Source organism: Tenrec ecaudatus, chromosome 6 (genome assembly GCF_050624435.1).
Source record: "Tenrec ecaudatus isolate mTenEca1 chromosome 6, mTenEca1.hap1, whole genome shotgun sequence".
Taxonomy (NCBI): domain Eukaryota; kingdom Metazoa; phylum Chordata; class Mammalia; order Afrosoricida; family Tenrecidae; genus Tenrec; species Tenrec ecaudatus.
In genome coordinates, this window is record NC_134535.1 from 69,433,931 (window position 1) to 69,453,849 (window position 19,919).

Below are 19,919 nucleotides of genomic sequence, written 5' to 3' on the forward strand. Positions count from 1 at the left end.
AACTCAATTTTAAAATGAGAAGAGGACATGAGAAGACTTTACCAAAGGAAACATCCAAGAGGCCAAGAAAACTATGAAGAACTGCTCACAGTTAATTAAACTCACTGCTATCAAGTGGATTCTGACCCCTCGCATCCCTCTCGGACTGAGCAGACATGTCCCTGTGGGTTTGCAAGGCGGTAAGGATGTCACAGGAGCAGAAAGCCTCAGCTTTCTCCATGGTTGCAGTGTCTGGGCGTTTTGAACTGTTAACCATGTGGTTGACTGCCCAGTGGGTAATCTGTTACACCGCCAGGCCTCACTTAGCCACTAGAGATGCAAATCAAACAACCATGAGAGATCATCATTCTCAGCATGAATAGAAAAGTTCAAAAATAGAAAACAACAAATGCCGAGAGTCTATAGCGTTTATACACTGCTGGTGGGTCTATGAAATGGCGCATTCACAGTGGAGAATGGAATGGAATGTCCTCAAAAAATTGGAAATGGAAATAACAAATACCCAGAAATCCTTCTACTTGGTATATATCCTAAAGAAATAAAAGTCATGACACCACTACATAAATGCACACCCATATTCATTGTCACATTATTCATAAGACAAACATATGGAACTAGCTTACGTGCTCGACACTGGAAGGGAGGATAAACAGAGTTTGATGCTTACATCCAATGGGATGCAGGGCAGGGATAAGGGATAACAGTGATTGAGTCTGCAAAACACCTCTTAACTGGATCGGTCTGGAGGGCATTTTCCTGAGTGCAATTAGTCCATCACAAAAGAGCAACTATTGTGTGAGACCAGCCTTTTAAAAAGTTAAAAAAAGAAAAGAAAAGGTTTTCACATTAAAAGAAGCATTATTTGAGGTTGATGAGAGGTGGGAGGAAAGGGAAGATGAATTCCTAGCTAGCGGGTAGATAGGCAGAGACCGCATGCTTATCTTTGTTGCAAGAAAGCCATGAAAATTGTGAAGCATACAGGGGACAGTGATTTAAAAATCTTTAAAAAACAAAAATAAAATAAAGTGTGAGATATATTTTTATTTTGTTCACATAATACGATTTAAGTGGGGCCCAGTACATTTTTGCTTGTACACAGGTTCATTGCATCAAATATTTAGAGACGATATATCATTGACTGAGACGTGTACTAGTGCCGAGTTGACAGGAGTGGACAGTGATGGTTCAGGCTATGTGTCAACTTCTCAGTGGTTTGCAGTTATGATGTACTTATCTACCATGGTGAGAACTGGCATAATGCTCTTACCCATGTGCAAGAAGCCCTGGTTATATGTTGGACTGCAAACTGCAAGGTCCACTTCAAATCCACTAGCTGCTCCATAGGAAAAAGACAGGGCTTCCAACTCCCCTTCTCAGAAACTCACAAGGGCATTTCTACCCTTTCCTGTAGGCATTGACTTGATGAGAGTGAGTTTGAATGAGACATGATACAATTTGCTATTAGTTGCCAATTGAAGCGGAATTTCCCTGGAGCTTCCAGCACATGTGGAGACTCTGTTAAAGCTTGCTTGCTTTTTGCTGCATCTGGATCCTACATCGGACTTGTCCTCTGACCTTCAGTTCTTTGAACTTGGAGCCAAAAACTTGCCGTATTTCCTGCTGATCGAGGGAGACTTCATTAGCCTGCTATCTTACCTGCTGACCTTGAATTAATTTGTCTCTGAGTACCACAACCTGCCATCTGACCTGCCACTCCTGGACTCCTCAGCATTTTCCAGACTACTTCTTCACTCAGATAGGATATTGATACACATATATTACCTAGAATTGTGGCCCCTTACATGTATTTGTGCTCTGGAGAACTGGTGCTAAAGGATAGAGGGTAAAATCCTGGATTCTAGATGCAAATTATCTGAACTCTGATGTTCTCTTTTACACTTTCCTAGTTGTTTTTTTTTGGAAGGATAATTAACATACCTCGCCAACTGGTTTATGTTTAAATTGGGAAATGATTGCAGTTTTCTTCTCAGTAGTTGTTGGGATGATTAAATGAAACCATGTTTGGCACACAGTGAATGCTCAATAAATGTCACCCACTGCCATTATTCCATAAATTGTCAGAGTGAATGAACTGGTTTTATTGAAATATGGTATATATATGTATGTGTGTATATATATATATACTTTGCACTTATATTAAAATACAGCTATATATGACTAGTAAAGGTGGATGATTTGTATAAACATTATTCTACTAGAAATCCATTTACCCATGGCCCATGCACACTCTCCTTCCTTTATTCACATAGCTAGATTACAAAGATCAGTGAGGAACATGAAAAGCAGCATGTGTGACAAAGGGTGATAGACATACCAGTCGCAAAATGGAGGATGACCTCGTCGTTTAATAACTGTCAGGAGTAATATGACATATTTCCCCCAGTACATCATTACATATCTGCCAGAGTATTGAGCCATCGCGTTAGCCACCACATTCAGCATTGCTCTCGCCTCACACCTCAGTCCGATGTATGTCATTCATGCACAAACTGGTCAGGACATATATATTTTTCTACTTTCTTAAATATAACAAAATAGAGAATGGGATAATCAATAAGTGAGGTTTAGGTATATTTGATAACTGATTTAAAGGTATTTGATAAGAAATGGATTAGACCATATTATATGTATTGAATTATATTGATCATATGTATGTGTGTCTATTTAATATAGGCATACATAAAAGTCAAAAGCCATTAAATCTAGGTTTTACAAATATTTTCGTGGGGAAATCTCTCTTGACATGCAACACAGCAGTTGTAAACAAAGTTTTCTTTGGTAAGACGCATTATGGAGCTTTGTGAAAGGACATGGAAGTCATGATGGAAGATGGGCTATATGAAGGAGAACACAGAATGAAGACGGGAGGAAGGCTTATTAATGACCCGTGTGGTGCAGATAACAAAACCTTGCTCCTAAAAGTGAGGAGGGCTTGAAGCACTTGCGAATTACCAACAAAGACTATAGCCTTCAGTATGGACTGCAACTTCCTGTCCACAAGACCCATATCCTCACAACAGGGTCACCAGACAACATCAAGGTGAATGGAGGAAAGAAGAGATGACCGCTGCCCAGGATTTTATCTCGCTTGGATCCCCACACAATGCAAATGGAAGCCGCGCTCAAGAGCTCACATGCGCATTCATCGAGGACAGCTGCTGCACATGCTCTTCAAAGCGCTGAAGGCACGGGCGTCGTGTTGACGACAAGCAGGTGCTTGGCTTGTAGTCGTTTCAGTCACCTCGGATGCATGTGAATATTAGACATTGACATAAAAAAGATTGAAGAATTGCTGCATTTCAATTATAGCGCTGATGAAGAATATTGAAAGGAATGTGAATTGTCAGAAAAACCAACAAATCTATTGTGGAAGAAGTACAGCCAGAATTCTACTCGAAAGTGAGAGTAGAGAGACAGTCTCGCACACGTAGTCAAGGCCAGTCCCTGGACAAGGACTTCTTTCTTGGTAAGATGAAGTGCCAGTGAAAAAGAGAACGACTCTTCGTGAGATAGATTAGAAATATGGCTATAAAAATGGACTCAAACCTAACAACGATTGAGAAAATGGTACAGGACCAGACAGTGTTTCATCCTGTTGTACATTGGGTCACTGTCAATCAGAACCAACTTGGTGACCCTTAACCACAGAAGCTTTTCAAAAAATCTAAGAGATTTCAGGTATTGCTTAAGAGACCATGTTTCTGAAGCACAGTGAAGACAGCAGTCCTATTGTCCCGAGACATCAGGGACAAAACCACGAAGACCACAATTGGAGCAATAAGATGAGTTATTCCTGTGTTATGTGATAGGTGCTCTGGGGGCATAGTGGATACAAATTGGTTTGCTAACTGCAATGCAAGGTCAGCAGTTCAAAACCACCATCCAATCACAGGAAAAAGATGAGGCTTTCTACTACCATTTGTGGCCCTGGAAACCCATAATGACAGTTCTGTCCTGTCATACGGGGTCCCTGTTAGTCACTAATGACTCCATTGTGGTGAGTTTTGTTTTTGTTATATGTCTCTGAAGGTACCTAACCACAAAAACAACAAAACCTCCCTGGAGTCATTGCACAAAAATGTAGGAGGCACTTCTTTGCACTTATGCATCCCATTCATGTTAGAGAAAATAATCTCCTTTTTCATGACTTGGAAATCGCGACATGAAAAATTTTGTTTGCTTGTTCTTTTTCATTTAAATCTTCTCCAGGGGGTCTTGCATCATTTTAGTATGGTGCCAACTGATTTTCTCTGAAGCCTATTATTTTAATCTGGAAAGCTGTAATATTTAATTAGGTTATTTTATCATGAGCTCTGTCTGAATTTGTGTAGAGAATTTTAGTAACTGCTTGAATTTCCTACAGTCTCATTAACCTTTTAAAGGGAAACCACAGGAATTAGCTTTACCTTCTTAAATTGCTTGTTTACCTATTATTAAACACACACCCCATACTGAGCAGCTTACATGAAAAATTGGTCCTTTTCAACAATAACTTGCTTACAATAGGAAATAAAGATCGACAGTAGACAATTAAAATACTATATATATATATATATACACACACACAGAGTTATCATAGCTATGTGAATTAAATATTAAATTCTGTTCCAAGGTTCATCTTCCTCTTTCGGAGTATCTTACTTTGCGTCCTTTCCTGGCATATGTACAAAAATGATTAACAGTTGGCATTACTTCTACCCATGTCTTCAACAAGAAACCCCGGCGGAACAAGGATTAAAGCAGTTGATGACCAGCTCAAAAGTTGGTAGTTCCAACCCACCAGCCACTCGATGGGAGAAAGATGTGACATTCTGTTTCCATAAAGATGAGAGTCTTGTAAGCTCTCTGAGCCAGTTATGCTTTGTCGTAGAAGGTCACTATGCACTGCAATTGACTTGTTGGTATAGACTTGGTTTTGTTAGGGAGACTTCAAAATCTTTAAGCACAAAATTGTCTATTAATCTTTCTGTTTAAAAGATGATGTTATCTCCCTGTCTTTCTCCTACCCGAAAAGGGTGGGGGCAGCTTGACAGCTTCTATTTTAATATATGAGATGACCGATATTCCACTCGCCACTAGGAACTTCAATCTGTGTGTCTGCATTTTATTCTTAAGCAATGAAAAGAAAGAACACGGCAGGAAAGTTATGTCAATCGGGTTATACCGCATGCTGCTCCTTGTGCTCTGAAGGTCTGAAGGCAGGCTGCTTCTCTGTTTACAAAGCGCAGCTGCAGTCTTACCCTCTCTCCATTGTACTACGTGCCATCACTTTCAAACATTTCTATTCCCACCTGTCGGGAATGCTCCCCAAGGGAAGTAGTTTGAAACCATTAGCTATGCTGTAGAATAAAAATGGGGCTTTCCTCACCCGTAAAGAGTTACTTGGAAACTCACAGGGGAAATTCTCCCCTCCCCTCTAGGGTTGCTATGAGTGGGCGTAGACTCAATAGCAGTGAGTTTGGTGTTTTTTGGCTTTTCTCTTCATAGAAATTCTTGCGCATGTTGTCAGGAGACATGAATCCCTGGAGAAGGATGTCGCATGTAGTAAAGCGGAGGGCAGTGGAAAAGAGGAGGGCCCGGAAAGGTGGATTGACGCGTGGCTGCAGCGATGGGCTCAGGTATAGGATCCGTTCTTAGGGTGGCAAAGGACGTGGCAGTGTTTCCTTCCATTGTGCAGAGTTGCAACCAAAGTGATGACAACTAACAACAAAGTTTATTATTTTCCGTAAGAAAACGCTTTCATGGAGTGCTTGTTGACCAGCCAGACTTAGGTGGATTTATACCATAGTTCGGACATACCAAACTTTACCAATTTTTAAGTATTTAATTGTGGAGTAATTCCTTACACACCTTGTATTGCCCACTCCCTCATTTCACTCCCTGCCGGGGGTGGATTCTGGCTCCTTCAGGCCGTGCAGCACAGGGTAGAACGTACCCTGTGGAGTTGTGGGCCTAACGCTTTGCGGGAGTAGACATCTTTTTCTCCCGTGGAGCAGCGGCGGTTTCTGACCGCCGGCATTGCGGTTAGCGGCCCAATGCACAAACATTGTGCCACCGGGGCTCCCTTATATATGAGGGCTTTAAAACATGCATGGAAAAGGGGAATAGGAAGATAAGGGGAGTTTTCCACAACATTTTTGAAGCCCCCTTGTGTAAACTGTGGGATTAGTTTCAATCTGGAGTTAACTGCATAGGAGAAAACATTAGGCTACTTAAAATAAAGTCAATTATTCTTCTCTGTTTAAACATTTTCCAAGGAAAGAGCAATGGGAACAGATCTTTGACTGTCTTTCTTTTTGAGTTTCATGAAGGTTAATTATTGCCCTTGAATCAAAGCAATGACACACTCACTTGTGTCCACACTGACAGAAACAATATTTATCGTGACGTTGAATATAGTGTTTGCCTCTTGAAACATCGTTTGAGCATTGGATGACAAGATGCATGCCACAGCCGAGGTTCTCGGTCTCCCAGGAAGAGATGAGAGACGTGGATGAGGTGTGTCATTGATCTCTTTTTATGAAGAAAAGCTAAATAAACTAAATTAAACTCTGCGATTGTAGACCAAAATTTCTTTTTCCTCAAAGGATATGCTAACCTCCTATAAGTGGCTCTTAAGATGTTCATGATATTAAAGTACTTCAAATCTCTTATTTTTCTATTTAAATCTTGGTTATTTTTGATTAAGTAATATTTAAGCTATTCAAGTAATACTTTTTAAAAATTTCTGGTAACTTATCTTCAAAAAACTGATTTTAAGAAGTTTATATATTTAATGAATGCGAGTTTTGTTCTATCATTCTATTGTAGGGTCAAAGTTGAAGAAGAACCAGGCCATAATATGATACCAACCAAACCCATCCATTGCCACTGAATCATTTATGAGTCCTGGCAGCCCTGTATATGGTTCCTGAGACTTTAAAACCTTAGGGGAACACAGACTCAACTTTCTCCTTGCTTGTCTCGACCTCATGCAATGGTGGAATGGGGATTGGTTCTCTCTGGTACTCTGTGTAGTCTTTCCTGTGGTTTTGATGCTTCCAGCAGAATGCAGTAGTTTGCCCATAGAATCTTTCAATTTTGCAATTCGAGGCTTGGATTTTTTCTTGTGTTCTCTCAGTTTAAGATATGCGCAAGTGTGTTTTTCCTTTTTGGATTTTGAACTCTTGTTTTTTGCATATTTCACTATAATACTTGGCTTTATGAAATTTTCTTTTGAGGTTTTGGACTTCAACTTTCTTCCACTTGCTTTAGCTACTTCGTGACTAGGAACGAGTTTCAGAGTCTCTTCTGCCAACTACTGCAACCTTTTCTTTCTCGCCTGCCATTTTAATGACCTTTTGTCCTCCGTGGGGGACTGGGGGCGGTGTTCTCCAGCTTATTGGGTCGCCTCTCACTCGTGTTCAGTGTGTGCAACCTGTTCTTGAGCTTTTCTGGAAAATCAGGTGGGGTCATTTGAAGGTTGCATGTTGGCGCACAGGGACTTGTTTTAATTTTCTTCAGTATCAACCTGAACTTGCGTATGGGCAATTGGTCAGAAAATGGTTTGATCAATAAAAATAAATCATAATCCATTGTTTTTATCAATTCCCAAGGATTTCTTAGATGGGTGTGGACAAAACAGACCACAAAGTCAATGTCGTAGAAGGTATTTATTGAAAGAATAGACCTGCAGGAGAGACCTAAACAGGAGACACCATGGGGTTTCCCGGGCTTACAGAATGAAAAGTTTCTGTAGGGCTGTTATCTTAGTCAAGAATCAGCATGTGTTTCTTGGGGCAAGATTTCTGGTTTGCTTAGTTTGTGCAGCCGTACAGATTTTATGAACTCTTTCGTGGCTCCCCTTTTCAATGGTCACAGGATCAGCACTGAACGCGTTGGAGTCTGAAAATTCAAAATGGTGTCTGTTGCAAGATGTCATGTGTACTTAGCATAACTTGCTAGACAGGCACAATCCTGGATAAGGTAGTTAGTTTATTGTGCCAACTTGGCTGATAAACACATGTGGAGTTAATTGAAGGGCGAGGGATAAATGGCTCAGTGAGCCTCACCTTTCCAGTTCTTGGGTCTTTTACTTTGTGATGGTCAGACCAGGAGGAAGCTGCCTTAGCCAGTTCCCTGCTTCAGCTGACAAGGTTCACTTCCTGCAAGACATCCCTAAGGAGAAGCCACATGGCCCTACCCCGATGCAGCCCTGGGTGCTGGAGCAGCCGTATGGAGATCCCTGCCAATGCTGAGATGCTTACACATTCACTGATTCGGCTTTCCTCCTGCAGTCAGTGTCATGGTGTGTCTTTTGTGAGATGGAGGAGGACTTTGTGGATGGGTGTCGGACATATGTGTTAATGTTGGACTTGTGGGCTTGGGCAGCACTGGGTTGGGATGTTTTCTTGATGCACATTTAACCTTTATATAAAACTCTCTCTTACACATATGAGTTTCTGTGGCTTTGTTTCCCTAAAGTACCCAGACTAGCACACTGGGTTAGTGTTACCCTCACCGTCTTAGGTTGCTTGCTCTTAAACTAGCCAGACTGTGATTTTCAGGAGGAACAAGTTTGTGATGTGAAAGACAGCTGGAGGGTAGGTGCTATAGTTCTCACGAGTTAGTGTCCAATGTCCCATCGTCCATCCTGCTCCTGTCAGTGTGCCATGCTCCCCTCAAGACATTGTCTCTACAGCCGGCGCTTTCTCCATACAGTGCCTGCTTCCTGGATTCACTGAATCTTCACAGCTGCTGTTTTCTCTGTGTATGGTCTACTATCTCCAACCCCCCCTGCTTTGAAAATGCAGACATGCCACGCCTGATGGCAGCAACCTGGGCCAAAGGGCCTTTCTGTATTTTGATTAGCATGTTGAACAGAATGCTGTGGGGAAAACCAAGTGATGTGCAACTAACTATGGTTTGTGTAGTTCCTTATATTCATATTGCGTCTACATTTCAGCCTTTTTTCAGAGCTCAACCTACTCAAGTCACTAATTGCTCCCGCTTCACCAGCATTTTCTGATCTAACCACATTTAGAAAAGAAATCAAATCTTCAGTATGGAGTTACCATCATTGCATTTCTAGTTTCATGCATGGCGGATCCCTTGCAGAGCTATACCTAATGTACTTGTAATTAAAAAGAGGCGGGAAATGTCCGAGGCTCCATCAATGTTGTCCTTTGTTTTCTCTGCGCAGCTCACCATGTTAAAACGGGAACCTGCGAGGTGGTGGCTCTTCACAGATGCTGCAACAAGAACAAGATAGAAGAGCGGTCACAAACGGTCAAGTGCTCCTGCTTCCCTGGGCAGGTGGCCGGCACTACCCGAGCTGCCCCGTCTTGTGTGGATGGTGCGACTTCTTTCTTTGCTTATCCTGCTGGTCTAGTGGGCCCTGGGCAGGACGGGAACCCCACCACAACCCTGGCATCAGCAGTTAATGCTAGAGAAGACAGGAAGCGATCAAGAGATTGAAATGAGGTGGTTGGCAAGCTTAAGGGGATTTTGTGAGAAGGGGGTCTAAAATCATGCAGTTTTTCTACAAAAGCATTAATATGATGCTCCAAGAATTAAGTCAATGTGTTTCCCTTATTGAAACCATGAAATACTGGTCGCCTGAGGGCCGGGCACAAATTAACTGGGAAAGGAAAGATGAAAGTGAGTGATAATAGTATCGCTTTTTAAGCCATGGATAATTTTTAAGAATGAAGAAAATAAGTACCATATAAATGAGAGACTGTTTAGTTGTGGATAAAGTTTATGTAAAATATTGATTTTGCTGAAGAATAATAGACTATTAGTATTTTAATTGACATCTTGCCTAATTATAGGAGGGCATAATTATTTCATAAGGCTATTTAACTAATGATACCATAAATGATCATTTGTTATTGCTTATATCATCATGGTATATATCTTGTGGTAATGATTATTGACCATGATATAAAAACACACACATATATGTACACTCACATATATATGTGGATATCTATCTATATCTATATCTATATATATCCTTCTAATTTTCAGCCTATTTGTTAGAAATATTATATTGATTCCAAATATGGACTGTACCTTATTCAGCTTTCCAATTTGTTATATATTTATATAAATAGATATATTCATATACATATATAGTGATATTATACTTATTCATATGGTGCCATATGTATTTGTTTTCATAAAGATAAATACATACAAAATATACTTTTAGTCAGAAAGCCTGTAAACATTTGTTCTCTCTGTCCAAAACCAGAGGATGTTTAAGCTAGTGTTGAGGAAATAACAATGTGTATTTTTGCTTCTCTTTCAATATGCAACCAGATAATTAGCAATGTGGAAGACATTGAATCGGTGTCTCTCTCTCCTGTAGCTTCAATCGTGGAACAGAAATGGTGGTGTCATATGCAGCCATGTCTTGAGGGAGAGGAATGTAAAGTCCTTCCGGATCGGAAAGGCTGGAGCTGTTCCTCCGGGAATAAAGTGAAAACAACCAGGGTAAGTGGACCGCCTGCTGGGGCAGCAAGCTGTCCTTGAATGCTAGGTCTCTGGGCATATGCACCTTTAAGGAGTGGCTGTAGATTAGGCAGTTATAGTTTTACATAGCATTTCCCCCATGGTCTTCTGAATTCATTTTTCACAGTCCATTTGTATTTCATTTAGAATACCATCTTTATGATTTCCATCAATTGTCATCTTGCCCAACGAGTAAACGTTATTTTATGACATGTGAGGACAATCGTGGGAAAACTGAGCATGTGGGGGCAGTGCTGGGAAGATAACAGCAGGCCCAACTCTTCTCATGTGCATTCGTTGAATGAGCGTGAGGAAAAATAGAACTTCTTCTTTACATGACTTTTTAAAAAATGCCCCAAAACCCCTTTCAATTAAGATCCTTCCAATTTTATCAGAGAAATTTGATCGTTCTGATTACTAGTTTACTAAATAATTTTCTAATTTTAAAGTATGTAATCTTTGTAAGGGATTACTAGAGAAGGTACAGAAGTTCAGGGGAAATATAAGGAGAATCTTCTTCAGATATTGATAGATTTCTGCTTTGCAATGACTGACCACTGGTAGTTGGGAGAGAGGTAATAATTAATTCTATTCTTTATATATTTAATTAGATATTTAGATATCAGACTGACAGGATTTGAATTCTTATTAATACTTTAAAAACAATACTTGCAAATGAAGGGTGTAGGTTTTCCTTTTTTTGCCCTTCTTTGGGTGTGTGTGTGTGTAGGTTTTGCCTTGGTAGGAGAGCAAACTATTGATAAGAAGTGGGTACCTGGAAAATACAAAGTAATAATGGCATAGGGAGATATTTTGTAAAGGGTAACATAGATCTAAAGACTAATTAACTTATAATTTTGATTGACAGCAATAATTAATAATTTTGGTGGACAAATTTCTCATGCAGATATATAATTCAATTCTGTCAAGATATATCTTTAGTGCATGGACTGAGCAGACATACACATAGCATACCAAATTTAAAATAGCATGAATCGTGACATTGTATTTGTTGGTTTGTCATAATTTTTTAGTTATCTTTTAATCTGTTCATGGATTGCATGAATTATTAGAATAGAAACCTTCAAAGGGCAGCACAAGAAGACAAAGCCAAATATTATTTTAAAAACTTTCCAAGTCCTAGAGTTACAGAATCGAAAACGAAGAACAAGCTCAGCATATCTTAAGTTGAAAGAACTCAAGACAAGACACAAGATTTCAGTTGCAGTGTGGAAAAATTCTATGGGCAAACTATGCAGTGATGAAGGAAGCTTAAAAGATTACACAGAATCGTTGTCACAAAAAAAAAATTCAACTTTCCACCATTTCAGGAAGTAGCATTTTAGCAAGAACCAGTGATGCTGAAAGAAGAAGTTCAAACTGTACTGAAAGCATTGACTCCTAACCAGGCTCCAGGTATCGATGGAATCCCCACTGAAATGTTTCAACAAACTGCTGAAGTCCTGGGAGCCTTATTCATCTATGGCAGGACATTTGGAAGACAGCTACGTGGCCAACTGACTGGACGATATGCATTTTTATACCCATTACAAAGAAAGGTTGCCCAACACAATGCTCAAGTTGTAGAACAATACCATTGATGGCACATGCAAGTAATGGTTTTCTGAAGATTATCCCATGAGGGTTGCAGCTGTACAGTGACAGGGAGCTGAGAGAAGTTCAGGCTGGATTCAAAAAAGGATATGAAACAAGAGATGTCATTGCTGATGTCAGATGGGTCTTGGCTGAAAGCAAAGAATACCAGAAAGATGTTCACTTGTGCTTTATTGACTGTGCCAAGGCATTCGACTGTGTGTATCCTAACAAACTCTGGATACCCTTGACAAGCACTGGAATTTCACAACACTTCATAGTGCTCATGCACAATCCTGTACATCATGGATCAAAAGGCAGTTGTTGGCACAGGATGAAAGAATATTGCATGGTTTAAGATCAGGAAAGGTGTGCATCAGGCTTGAATCCTCACACAACATGAGTTCAATCTCTCTGCTGAGTCAGACTGTGGCATCAGGATTGGAGGAAGTCTTACGTCCTGATGAAGATGAAGGATTGCAGCCTTCAGTATGGATTACAACTCAATGGAAAGAAGACCAGCATCCTTATTACGGGTCTAATAGGTAACATAAGTGGATGAAAGTTTGAAGTTATCAAGGATTTTGTCTTGTGTGGATCCACAATCAATGTTTATGAAAACAGCAGTCCAGAGATCAAAAACTCATTGCATTAGGTAAATTTTCTGCACAAAACCTCTTCAGAGTATTGAAAAGCAAGTATATTACATTGAGGTATCTTTTTCAATTGTCTTATATATATGTAAAAGTTGGGTATACACGATGGCAAGACAGGGGAATGTAAAGGAAACAGAAGGAAAAAAACTAGGAGGTAAAAGACATTTATAGAAGTATAAGCATAGGCCTGTACACATGTAAATATATTGCTATATAATATAGGGATATAGGCTTATGTATATATATTTATATGTTTAATATTAAGGTAGTTGTGTTAGTCTGGCCACTTAAGTGAAACAAATCCACAGATACTCATATGTGTAAGAGAGAGTTTTATGTAAAGGTTAAGTGTGCATCAAGAAAACATCCCAACCCAGTGCTGTCCAAGCCCATAAATCCATTAACCCATTAATCCATATGTACAACTCCAATCCACAAAGTCCTCCTCCATCTCACAAAACACATACAATGAGGCCGACTGCAGGAGGAAAGCCGAATCAGTGAACGTGTAAGCATCTCAGCATTGGCAGGGGTCTCCATACGGCTGCTCCAGCACCCAGGGCTGCATCGGGGTAGGCCCATGTGGCTCCTTCTTAGGGATGCCTTGCAGGAAGTGAGCCTTGATAACTGAAGCAGGGAATTGGCTAAGGCAGCTGCACCCTGGTCCGATCATCAGAAAGCAAGAGACCCTAGAACTAGAAAGGTGAGGCTTACCGAGTAATTTATCTCTCTGCCCTTCAATTAACCCCACATGTGTTTATCAGCCAGGTTGGCACAAAAACTACCTCAATCCACCCCTTGCCAATCCGGCACCTGTACATAATTCTTTAGTTTCACGACTGAAGTTAAGTAACACCTACACCATAATCCTATAATCCTGTGAATATGTTCCCCCACCTATGAAAGTTTGTAAGCCAACCACTACATGCCTTTATCCCCCAATTTTGGGTATCCAATTTATATACTGCCCACTTACATCAATCAAGTTCTCTGAGAAGACAATCATATTTTTCAACATGAGGAGTCTTCATTCCAATTGGAACCTTGTAAAGTCTGCATCCATAAGCAATGTAAAATCTGGACAGGGCATCCATAAATGTAAGCAACAATATGCACCAGTTCACAGGCTCATGAATCTCCATCAGGTTGGGTTCTGGTCAACTCAATGTGGGCTGCCTCACTCAGTCTCCACAAGGTGCCCATTGGTAGCTTTGCCTTTAGACCATGGGCTCTCACCAATACTCAACAAGCCTAGAACCCTCATGCTAGGTCATGAACTTGTGACCAGTCAACCTGCTCTCGTCTTCTTTTTTTCCTGTAAACCAAGTCCACAGATATCAGTGGCCAAACACAACCCATCTCTTAAATGCTGCATTTCTCCCACTTCCACTCAACAAGTAGATCCAGGTGGTCACCTAGCAAGCATTTCAGCCTGCTCACAGGCTCCCTTTAATATTCAGTCCCAGAGAGGAGTTTTCTTCATGGTTCCAGATTTTTTCCTGCTTCTGACAAAGACTATTGGTCTCTGAATACTCCAAAGCAATGAGTAGGGCATCTATTTTCAAAGCTTTCTTTATAGGTAGGCCTGAACCCATCTAAAGATAAAACTTTTGTGGCTGAAAGCAAGTGGGCTTACAAACTTTCTATTTTCCTACTTCCCATATTTACCCCAGAAAACAACTGAGTAAAAATGTGGCTTTATCTGACCTCTGTTTATATAATGAAAAACTACCATGAAGGAGAGGTCAAACAAATATCTACTCTCCATCTTATTATTTGTTTCTCCAGTACCCCACTTCTGGTACCAAATGCATTAGACAGGGTTCTATAGAGAAATAAAACCAGAATGCTGAAAATTTTATATATATTTATACAGATAGGTAGATATATAACATACAAAATAAACAGTTAATTAAATTATAAAGCAGGACAAATGGTTCATTGCAACTCACTCCCATGAGACAGCTGCAAGACACTGGCAGTCCTTCAAGTCTTGAGGACCACTGGGTAGTCCTCTGTGATCAATTCAGGCTATCCGGGCACAGGCGGTAAAGCAGGTCACCAACATTCAGTCAGATGACAAGGTCCGACAGTCCATCTCAAGAGATGTAAATTCTAATGGTGTGGCGAAGCAGGTCTTGAAGCAACCTCAAATTACAGAGATACAGTTCATGGGTTCGGTGTCCCACAGGTAGTGTAGCTTGCAAATTGAGGCAAAGAACCAGCAAGGCAGCTGCACACTGGTCCGATGATCAAAGAGCAAAAGAAAAAATGCAAGGCTCGCCGAGCCATTTATCTCTCTGGCCTTCAATTAATCTCACATGTGTTTATCGGCCAGGTAGGTACAATAAATTAACTACCTCAGTAGTAGATAGACATTGGGCCTCTACTCAAGTCCTCCCTCAATGCAAGAACCTTCTATTCTAAGAATCTGAAATTCTGTAATGCTCACCTTCCTGACACGATTACTGAAGATAAAATGGGTGCATAAGCTACTGTGGTGAAGAAAACTAATGGTGCCCAGCTACTACAAGATACAGCATCTGGGGTCTTAAGGGATTGAAGTTAAACAAGTAGCTATCTAGCAGGGAATCAACAAAGCTCACATGGAAGAAACACACTAATCCATATGATCATGAGGTATTGATAGGAACAGGTATCAGGCATCAGAAGACCCAAAACAACCATCTCCATGAGAACAAGGGGGGTCAGAATGGAGACCAAAAGCCCATCTGTAGACAATTGTACATCCCCTCACAGAAGGGTCACAAGGAAGGGATGAGCCAGTCAGGGTGCAGTATAGCACCGACGAAACACACAACATTCCTCAAGTTCACTGGTTCTCAATCTTCTTAATGCTGTGACCATTTGATAGAGTTCCTCATGTTGTGGTGACCCTCAGCCATAAAATTTTCATCACTACCTCATACCTGTAATTTTGCTACTGTTATGAATTACAATGTAAATATCTGATATTCAAGATGTAGTTTCATTGTTACATATTGAACATAATGAAAGCATAGTGATTAATCACAAAACAATATGTAATGCTGTATTAGGAATTATTTATTTCTAATGACAAATAAATGAAGTTTTGTCTTGGAGCATAGTGTAGCATGAATAACAGTCTTCAGGCCGGATACTCCTCTGTGGGTGTATCTGCATGTAGGAAGACCCACCTGGAGATGGATACAGGAGTGGTGTATTGGTTCCTAAGACCATTGGAAATATGTGTTTTCTCATGGTCTTAGGGGACCTCTGTGAAAGCGTCACTCGACCCTAAAAGAGGTCGCAACCCACAGGTTGAGAACTGCTGCTCTAGTTCTCTAATGCTCCCGCCACCCCACCGCAAACCCTCCCATTATCACGACCCCAGTTCTACATTACAAATCTGGCTAGACCAAAGCATGTACACTGGTACAGATAAACAGTCTCAACACACGGAATTCAGGACAGATAACCCCCTCAGGAACAGCAATGGGAGGAGTGAAACCATGAGGGTAGGGGGAAGGTGGGGTAAGAATGGGGAGAACAGGGAACCAATTGCAATGATCCATGTATAATCCCCACCTTCCAGGGATGAACAACAGAAATGTAGAAGAAGAGACAGAGTATGGTTTAAGATGTGAAAATAAAAATAATTTATAATTTGGCCAGGGTTCATGAGGATGGGAGGTTGGGGGATAGAGAATAAAAAGAGGATCTGATACCAAGGGCTCAAGTAGATAGAAAATGTTTTGAAAATGATGATGGCAACATATTACAAATGTGCTTAGATTGTTATAAGAGCTGTAAGAGCACCCAATAAAATGATTTATTGAAAAGAAGAAGGTAGAGGAGAACGAGGAGGAGGAAGAGGAGGAGACTTGATGCATTTTAGTTGATCTGGAGAAGAATACTGAAAGGACAATGGAATCAATCATGTATGGAAGAAGTACAGCCAGAGTGCTCTTGAAAGCTAGGTTGGCAACACTTTGTCTTAGGATACATGTTGTCAGGAAAAAACAGTTCCTGGAGAAAGGCATCTAGTTTGGTAAAGTCAAGTGGTAGCAAAAAAGAGGAAAAGACCCTCATGGAGATGGATTGACACCATGGCTGCGACAATGGGCTCAGGCACAGGAAGAATTCTTTTGTGTGTGCGGTCACCTTGGGTCAGTACCGATGACATCTAATGACTGCATGATTTTGTGAGTTTGCACATGATACAATAGATATTGAAAAATTCCCTGGCAATGAAAAGTTCCCTTTATATTTTCTGAAACACTATTATCAGTACAAAAATTATCCTTGTAGACATTCATTTACGTTCTAAAGTCCTTAACAAAGCTCAATAATAAAAAGTACTGAGCTCATTGCAACTATGTTCTATGTTGTATTTTGCTTCTGTGAACATGGGAAAGCTAATATTAATTGGATACTGAAAAAATATATGTCATACACTAAGCAAAATGCTTTACATGAATTAGCTCATTTAATGCTCTTGATAGCCCTGTGAGGGAGATAATAATATCATCTCCTTTTTACAGATGAGTAAACTGAAGTTTCATAAAGTTACATGTTTTTCAAGGTCATATAACAAACTAATGAGGAAATTGGGGTTCCAACTACACAGCTTTATTCTGGAAAGCACTCGCTTAACCTGTGCAGGTTAATCATTTTATACTGGACAATATCATTTTTTCTTAAGTATTAGTAATAAAAATTTCTATAGTTCTATTCATATTATATAGACCTTTAAATTTTCTTTAACTTTCTGGGTAATTGAAATTAAAAAGTTAAGACTATATGATCTTAATTCTTATAATAAATTGTTTTAGAGGGGCTTTTTAAACTCCCTGTTGGCCTTCTTGACTATATTCGCAATGATCCAAGCTTAAAAATATAATGAAAAAAATATATACAATGGACTGAGAATTCCTGCAACAGAAAAATAAAGTGGAAATCCAGTAGTTTATTTAGTGATAAGGGATTATCCCTTACTATTTTTGCTTTATACCATTTGCATCAGAGGAAAGGTGAAATATGGGGATCCCATTCAAAATCTTGCAGAAAAGATTTATGTAGCACAAGGTGTTTGGGCCATCATTTACCTCTCAGTTTGTCCTAACATAATCTCTTGCATGTCGCTGTGATGCTGGAAGCTATGTCACTGGTGTTTCAAATGCCAGCAGGGTCACCCAGAGGGAGCAGGTTTCAGCATAGCTTCCAGGCGAAGCACAGTCTATGAAGAAGGAACAGGCTGTCCACTTCAGAGGAATTAGCCACTGGAAGCAGGATGGAGAGCACTGAAAAAATGTAAGCTATCCACAGCCTCATAAAGAAGTGGAAGAGTGTCAGAGATAGTGCCAGAAGATGAAGCCCTCGGGCCAGAAGACACCTGAACTATGACCGAGGAAGTGTTGTCTTCTCAACGTTGAGTTGACCATAATGATGCAGCTGCAATAGTAAAGCCTTTGAGATATCCATGGACTATTGGGCATGCCTCAAAATGAGAAGAAACAGCTGCAGATGTCAATTGATACTCAAAACCTGGGATGTCTGATGCGTATATTTAAGAAAATAGGAAGTAGTGAAGAATGAAATAGAAATGGGTAAAGATTGACATTCTATGCTTTATTGAACTCACATGGACAATTTTAGCCACTTTGAAGCAGAAAATCATATGGTTACTCTGTTAGGAATGATAGAGTCAAGAGAAATGGCATTTCAGTCATAATCCAAAAGGACGTGATATTTCAAGATCAATCTTGAAGTAAAATTTTGTCAGTGAAAGGATAATAACTATCCATATACAAGGAAATTCAATCAGTACAATTATAAGTCAAATTTACCCACCATCACAAATACTAGTAATACAAAGTTGCAGAATTTAACCAATGTCTTCGATGTGAAAATGATCAAACAGGTGTATTGACAATTATTGCTGATTGGAACGCAAAAGTTGGAAACAAAAAGGAAGGAACAGAAACTACGGACTCAGTGATAGAAATTAAGTTGAAGATCACACGATAGAATTTTGGTGTAAAAGCCCCCAATAAAATGATTTTAAAAATAAATATTGTGCATTAAAATAATACAAGGATTTTAAAAATGGACTTTTGCAAGACCAAGGACGTTTTCATTGAAGTGTCATGTTTTAACAACAACAGCAGCAATAACAAAATGACTATACATGTGGACTTCTCCAGGTGGCACACACAGAAATCAAGCTGATTACATCTGTGTGGAGCTATGATGGAGAAGCTCAATTTCAGCAGCTAACACCAGGCCAGGCACTGACTGTGAAACAGACCATCAATTGCTTAGATGCAAGTTTAGGTTGAAGTTGAAAAAAATGAAAACAACTCCACAACAGCCCAAGTGCAACCTTGAGGATATGCCACCTTAATTTCAGGAACATTTTAAGAATAAATTGATGTATTAAACACAGAAGACCTCATGAGTTGTGGGACAGCATTAAGTACATCATGCATGAAGAAAGCAAAAGATCATTAAAAAGGAAGGAGAGAAAAAATATCAAAGTGGATATCAGATGAGACTCTGTAACTTGCTCCTCATCATAGACCAGTTAAGACAAATAGAGGAAATGATGACATCAGAGTTGAAAAGAAAATTTCAAAAGACAGCTTGAGAAGACAAAGTCAAATATTTTAAAGAAATGTGCAAAGACCTAGAGTTTGAAAATCAAAAAGGATGAACACATTCAGTGTACCTTAAACTGAAAGAACTCAAGAAAAAATTGAAGCCTCAAATTGTAATATTGAAAGATTCTATGGACAAAATGTTGAATGATTCAGTAAACATGAAAAGGAGATGGAAAGAGTCCACAGTCACAGTAACAAAAATAATTCGTTGACATGCAATAATTTTAAGAGCATATGATCAAAAACCTAGTTAGTGTACTGAAGGAAGAAGCCAAAGTTGCACTGTAAGCATTAACTAAAAACAATGCTGCAGGAATTGATGGAATACCAACTGAAAAGTTTCAACAAACCGATGAAGCACTGGAAGCCTTCTCTTGTCTATGGCAAGCAATTTGTAAGACAGCAACTACACAACTGACTGGAAGAGATTCATATTTGTACCCTTTCCAATAAATATGACCTTGCAGAATGGCCAATGTTTAAAGCAACATCATTCATATCACATGCA

General features: G+C 39.7%; 1 protein-coding gene across 1 annotated transcript in view; it reads left to right on the forward strand.

Moving 5' to 3' along the window:
• TAFA2 (TAFA chemokine like family member 2) overlaps positions 1-19,919 on the forward strand; it is a 154,870-nt gene that overhangs the window by 133,613 nt on the left and 1,338 nt on the right. The window contains exons 2-3 of the mRNA XM_075553236.1: positions 9,203-9,355; positions 10,376-10,500. Of these exons, the coding sequence (XP_075409351.1) occupies positions 9,203-9,355; positions 10,376-10,500 (278 nt within the window). The remainder of the gene's footprint in view (positions 1-9,202; positions 9,356-10,375; positions 10,501-19,919) is intronic.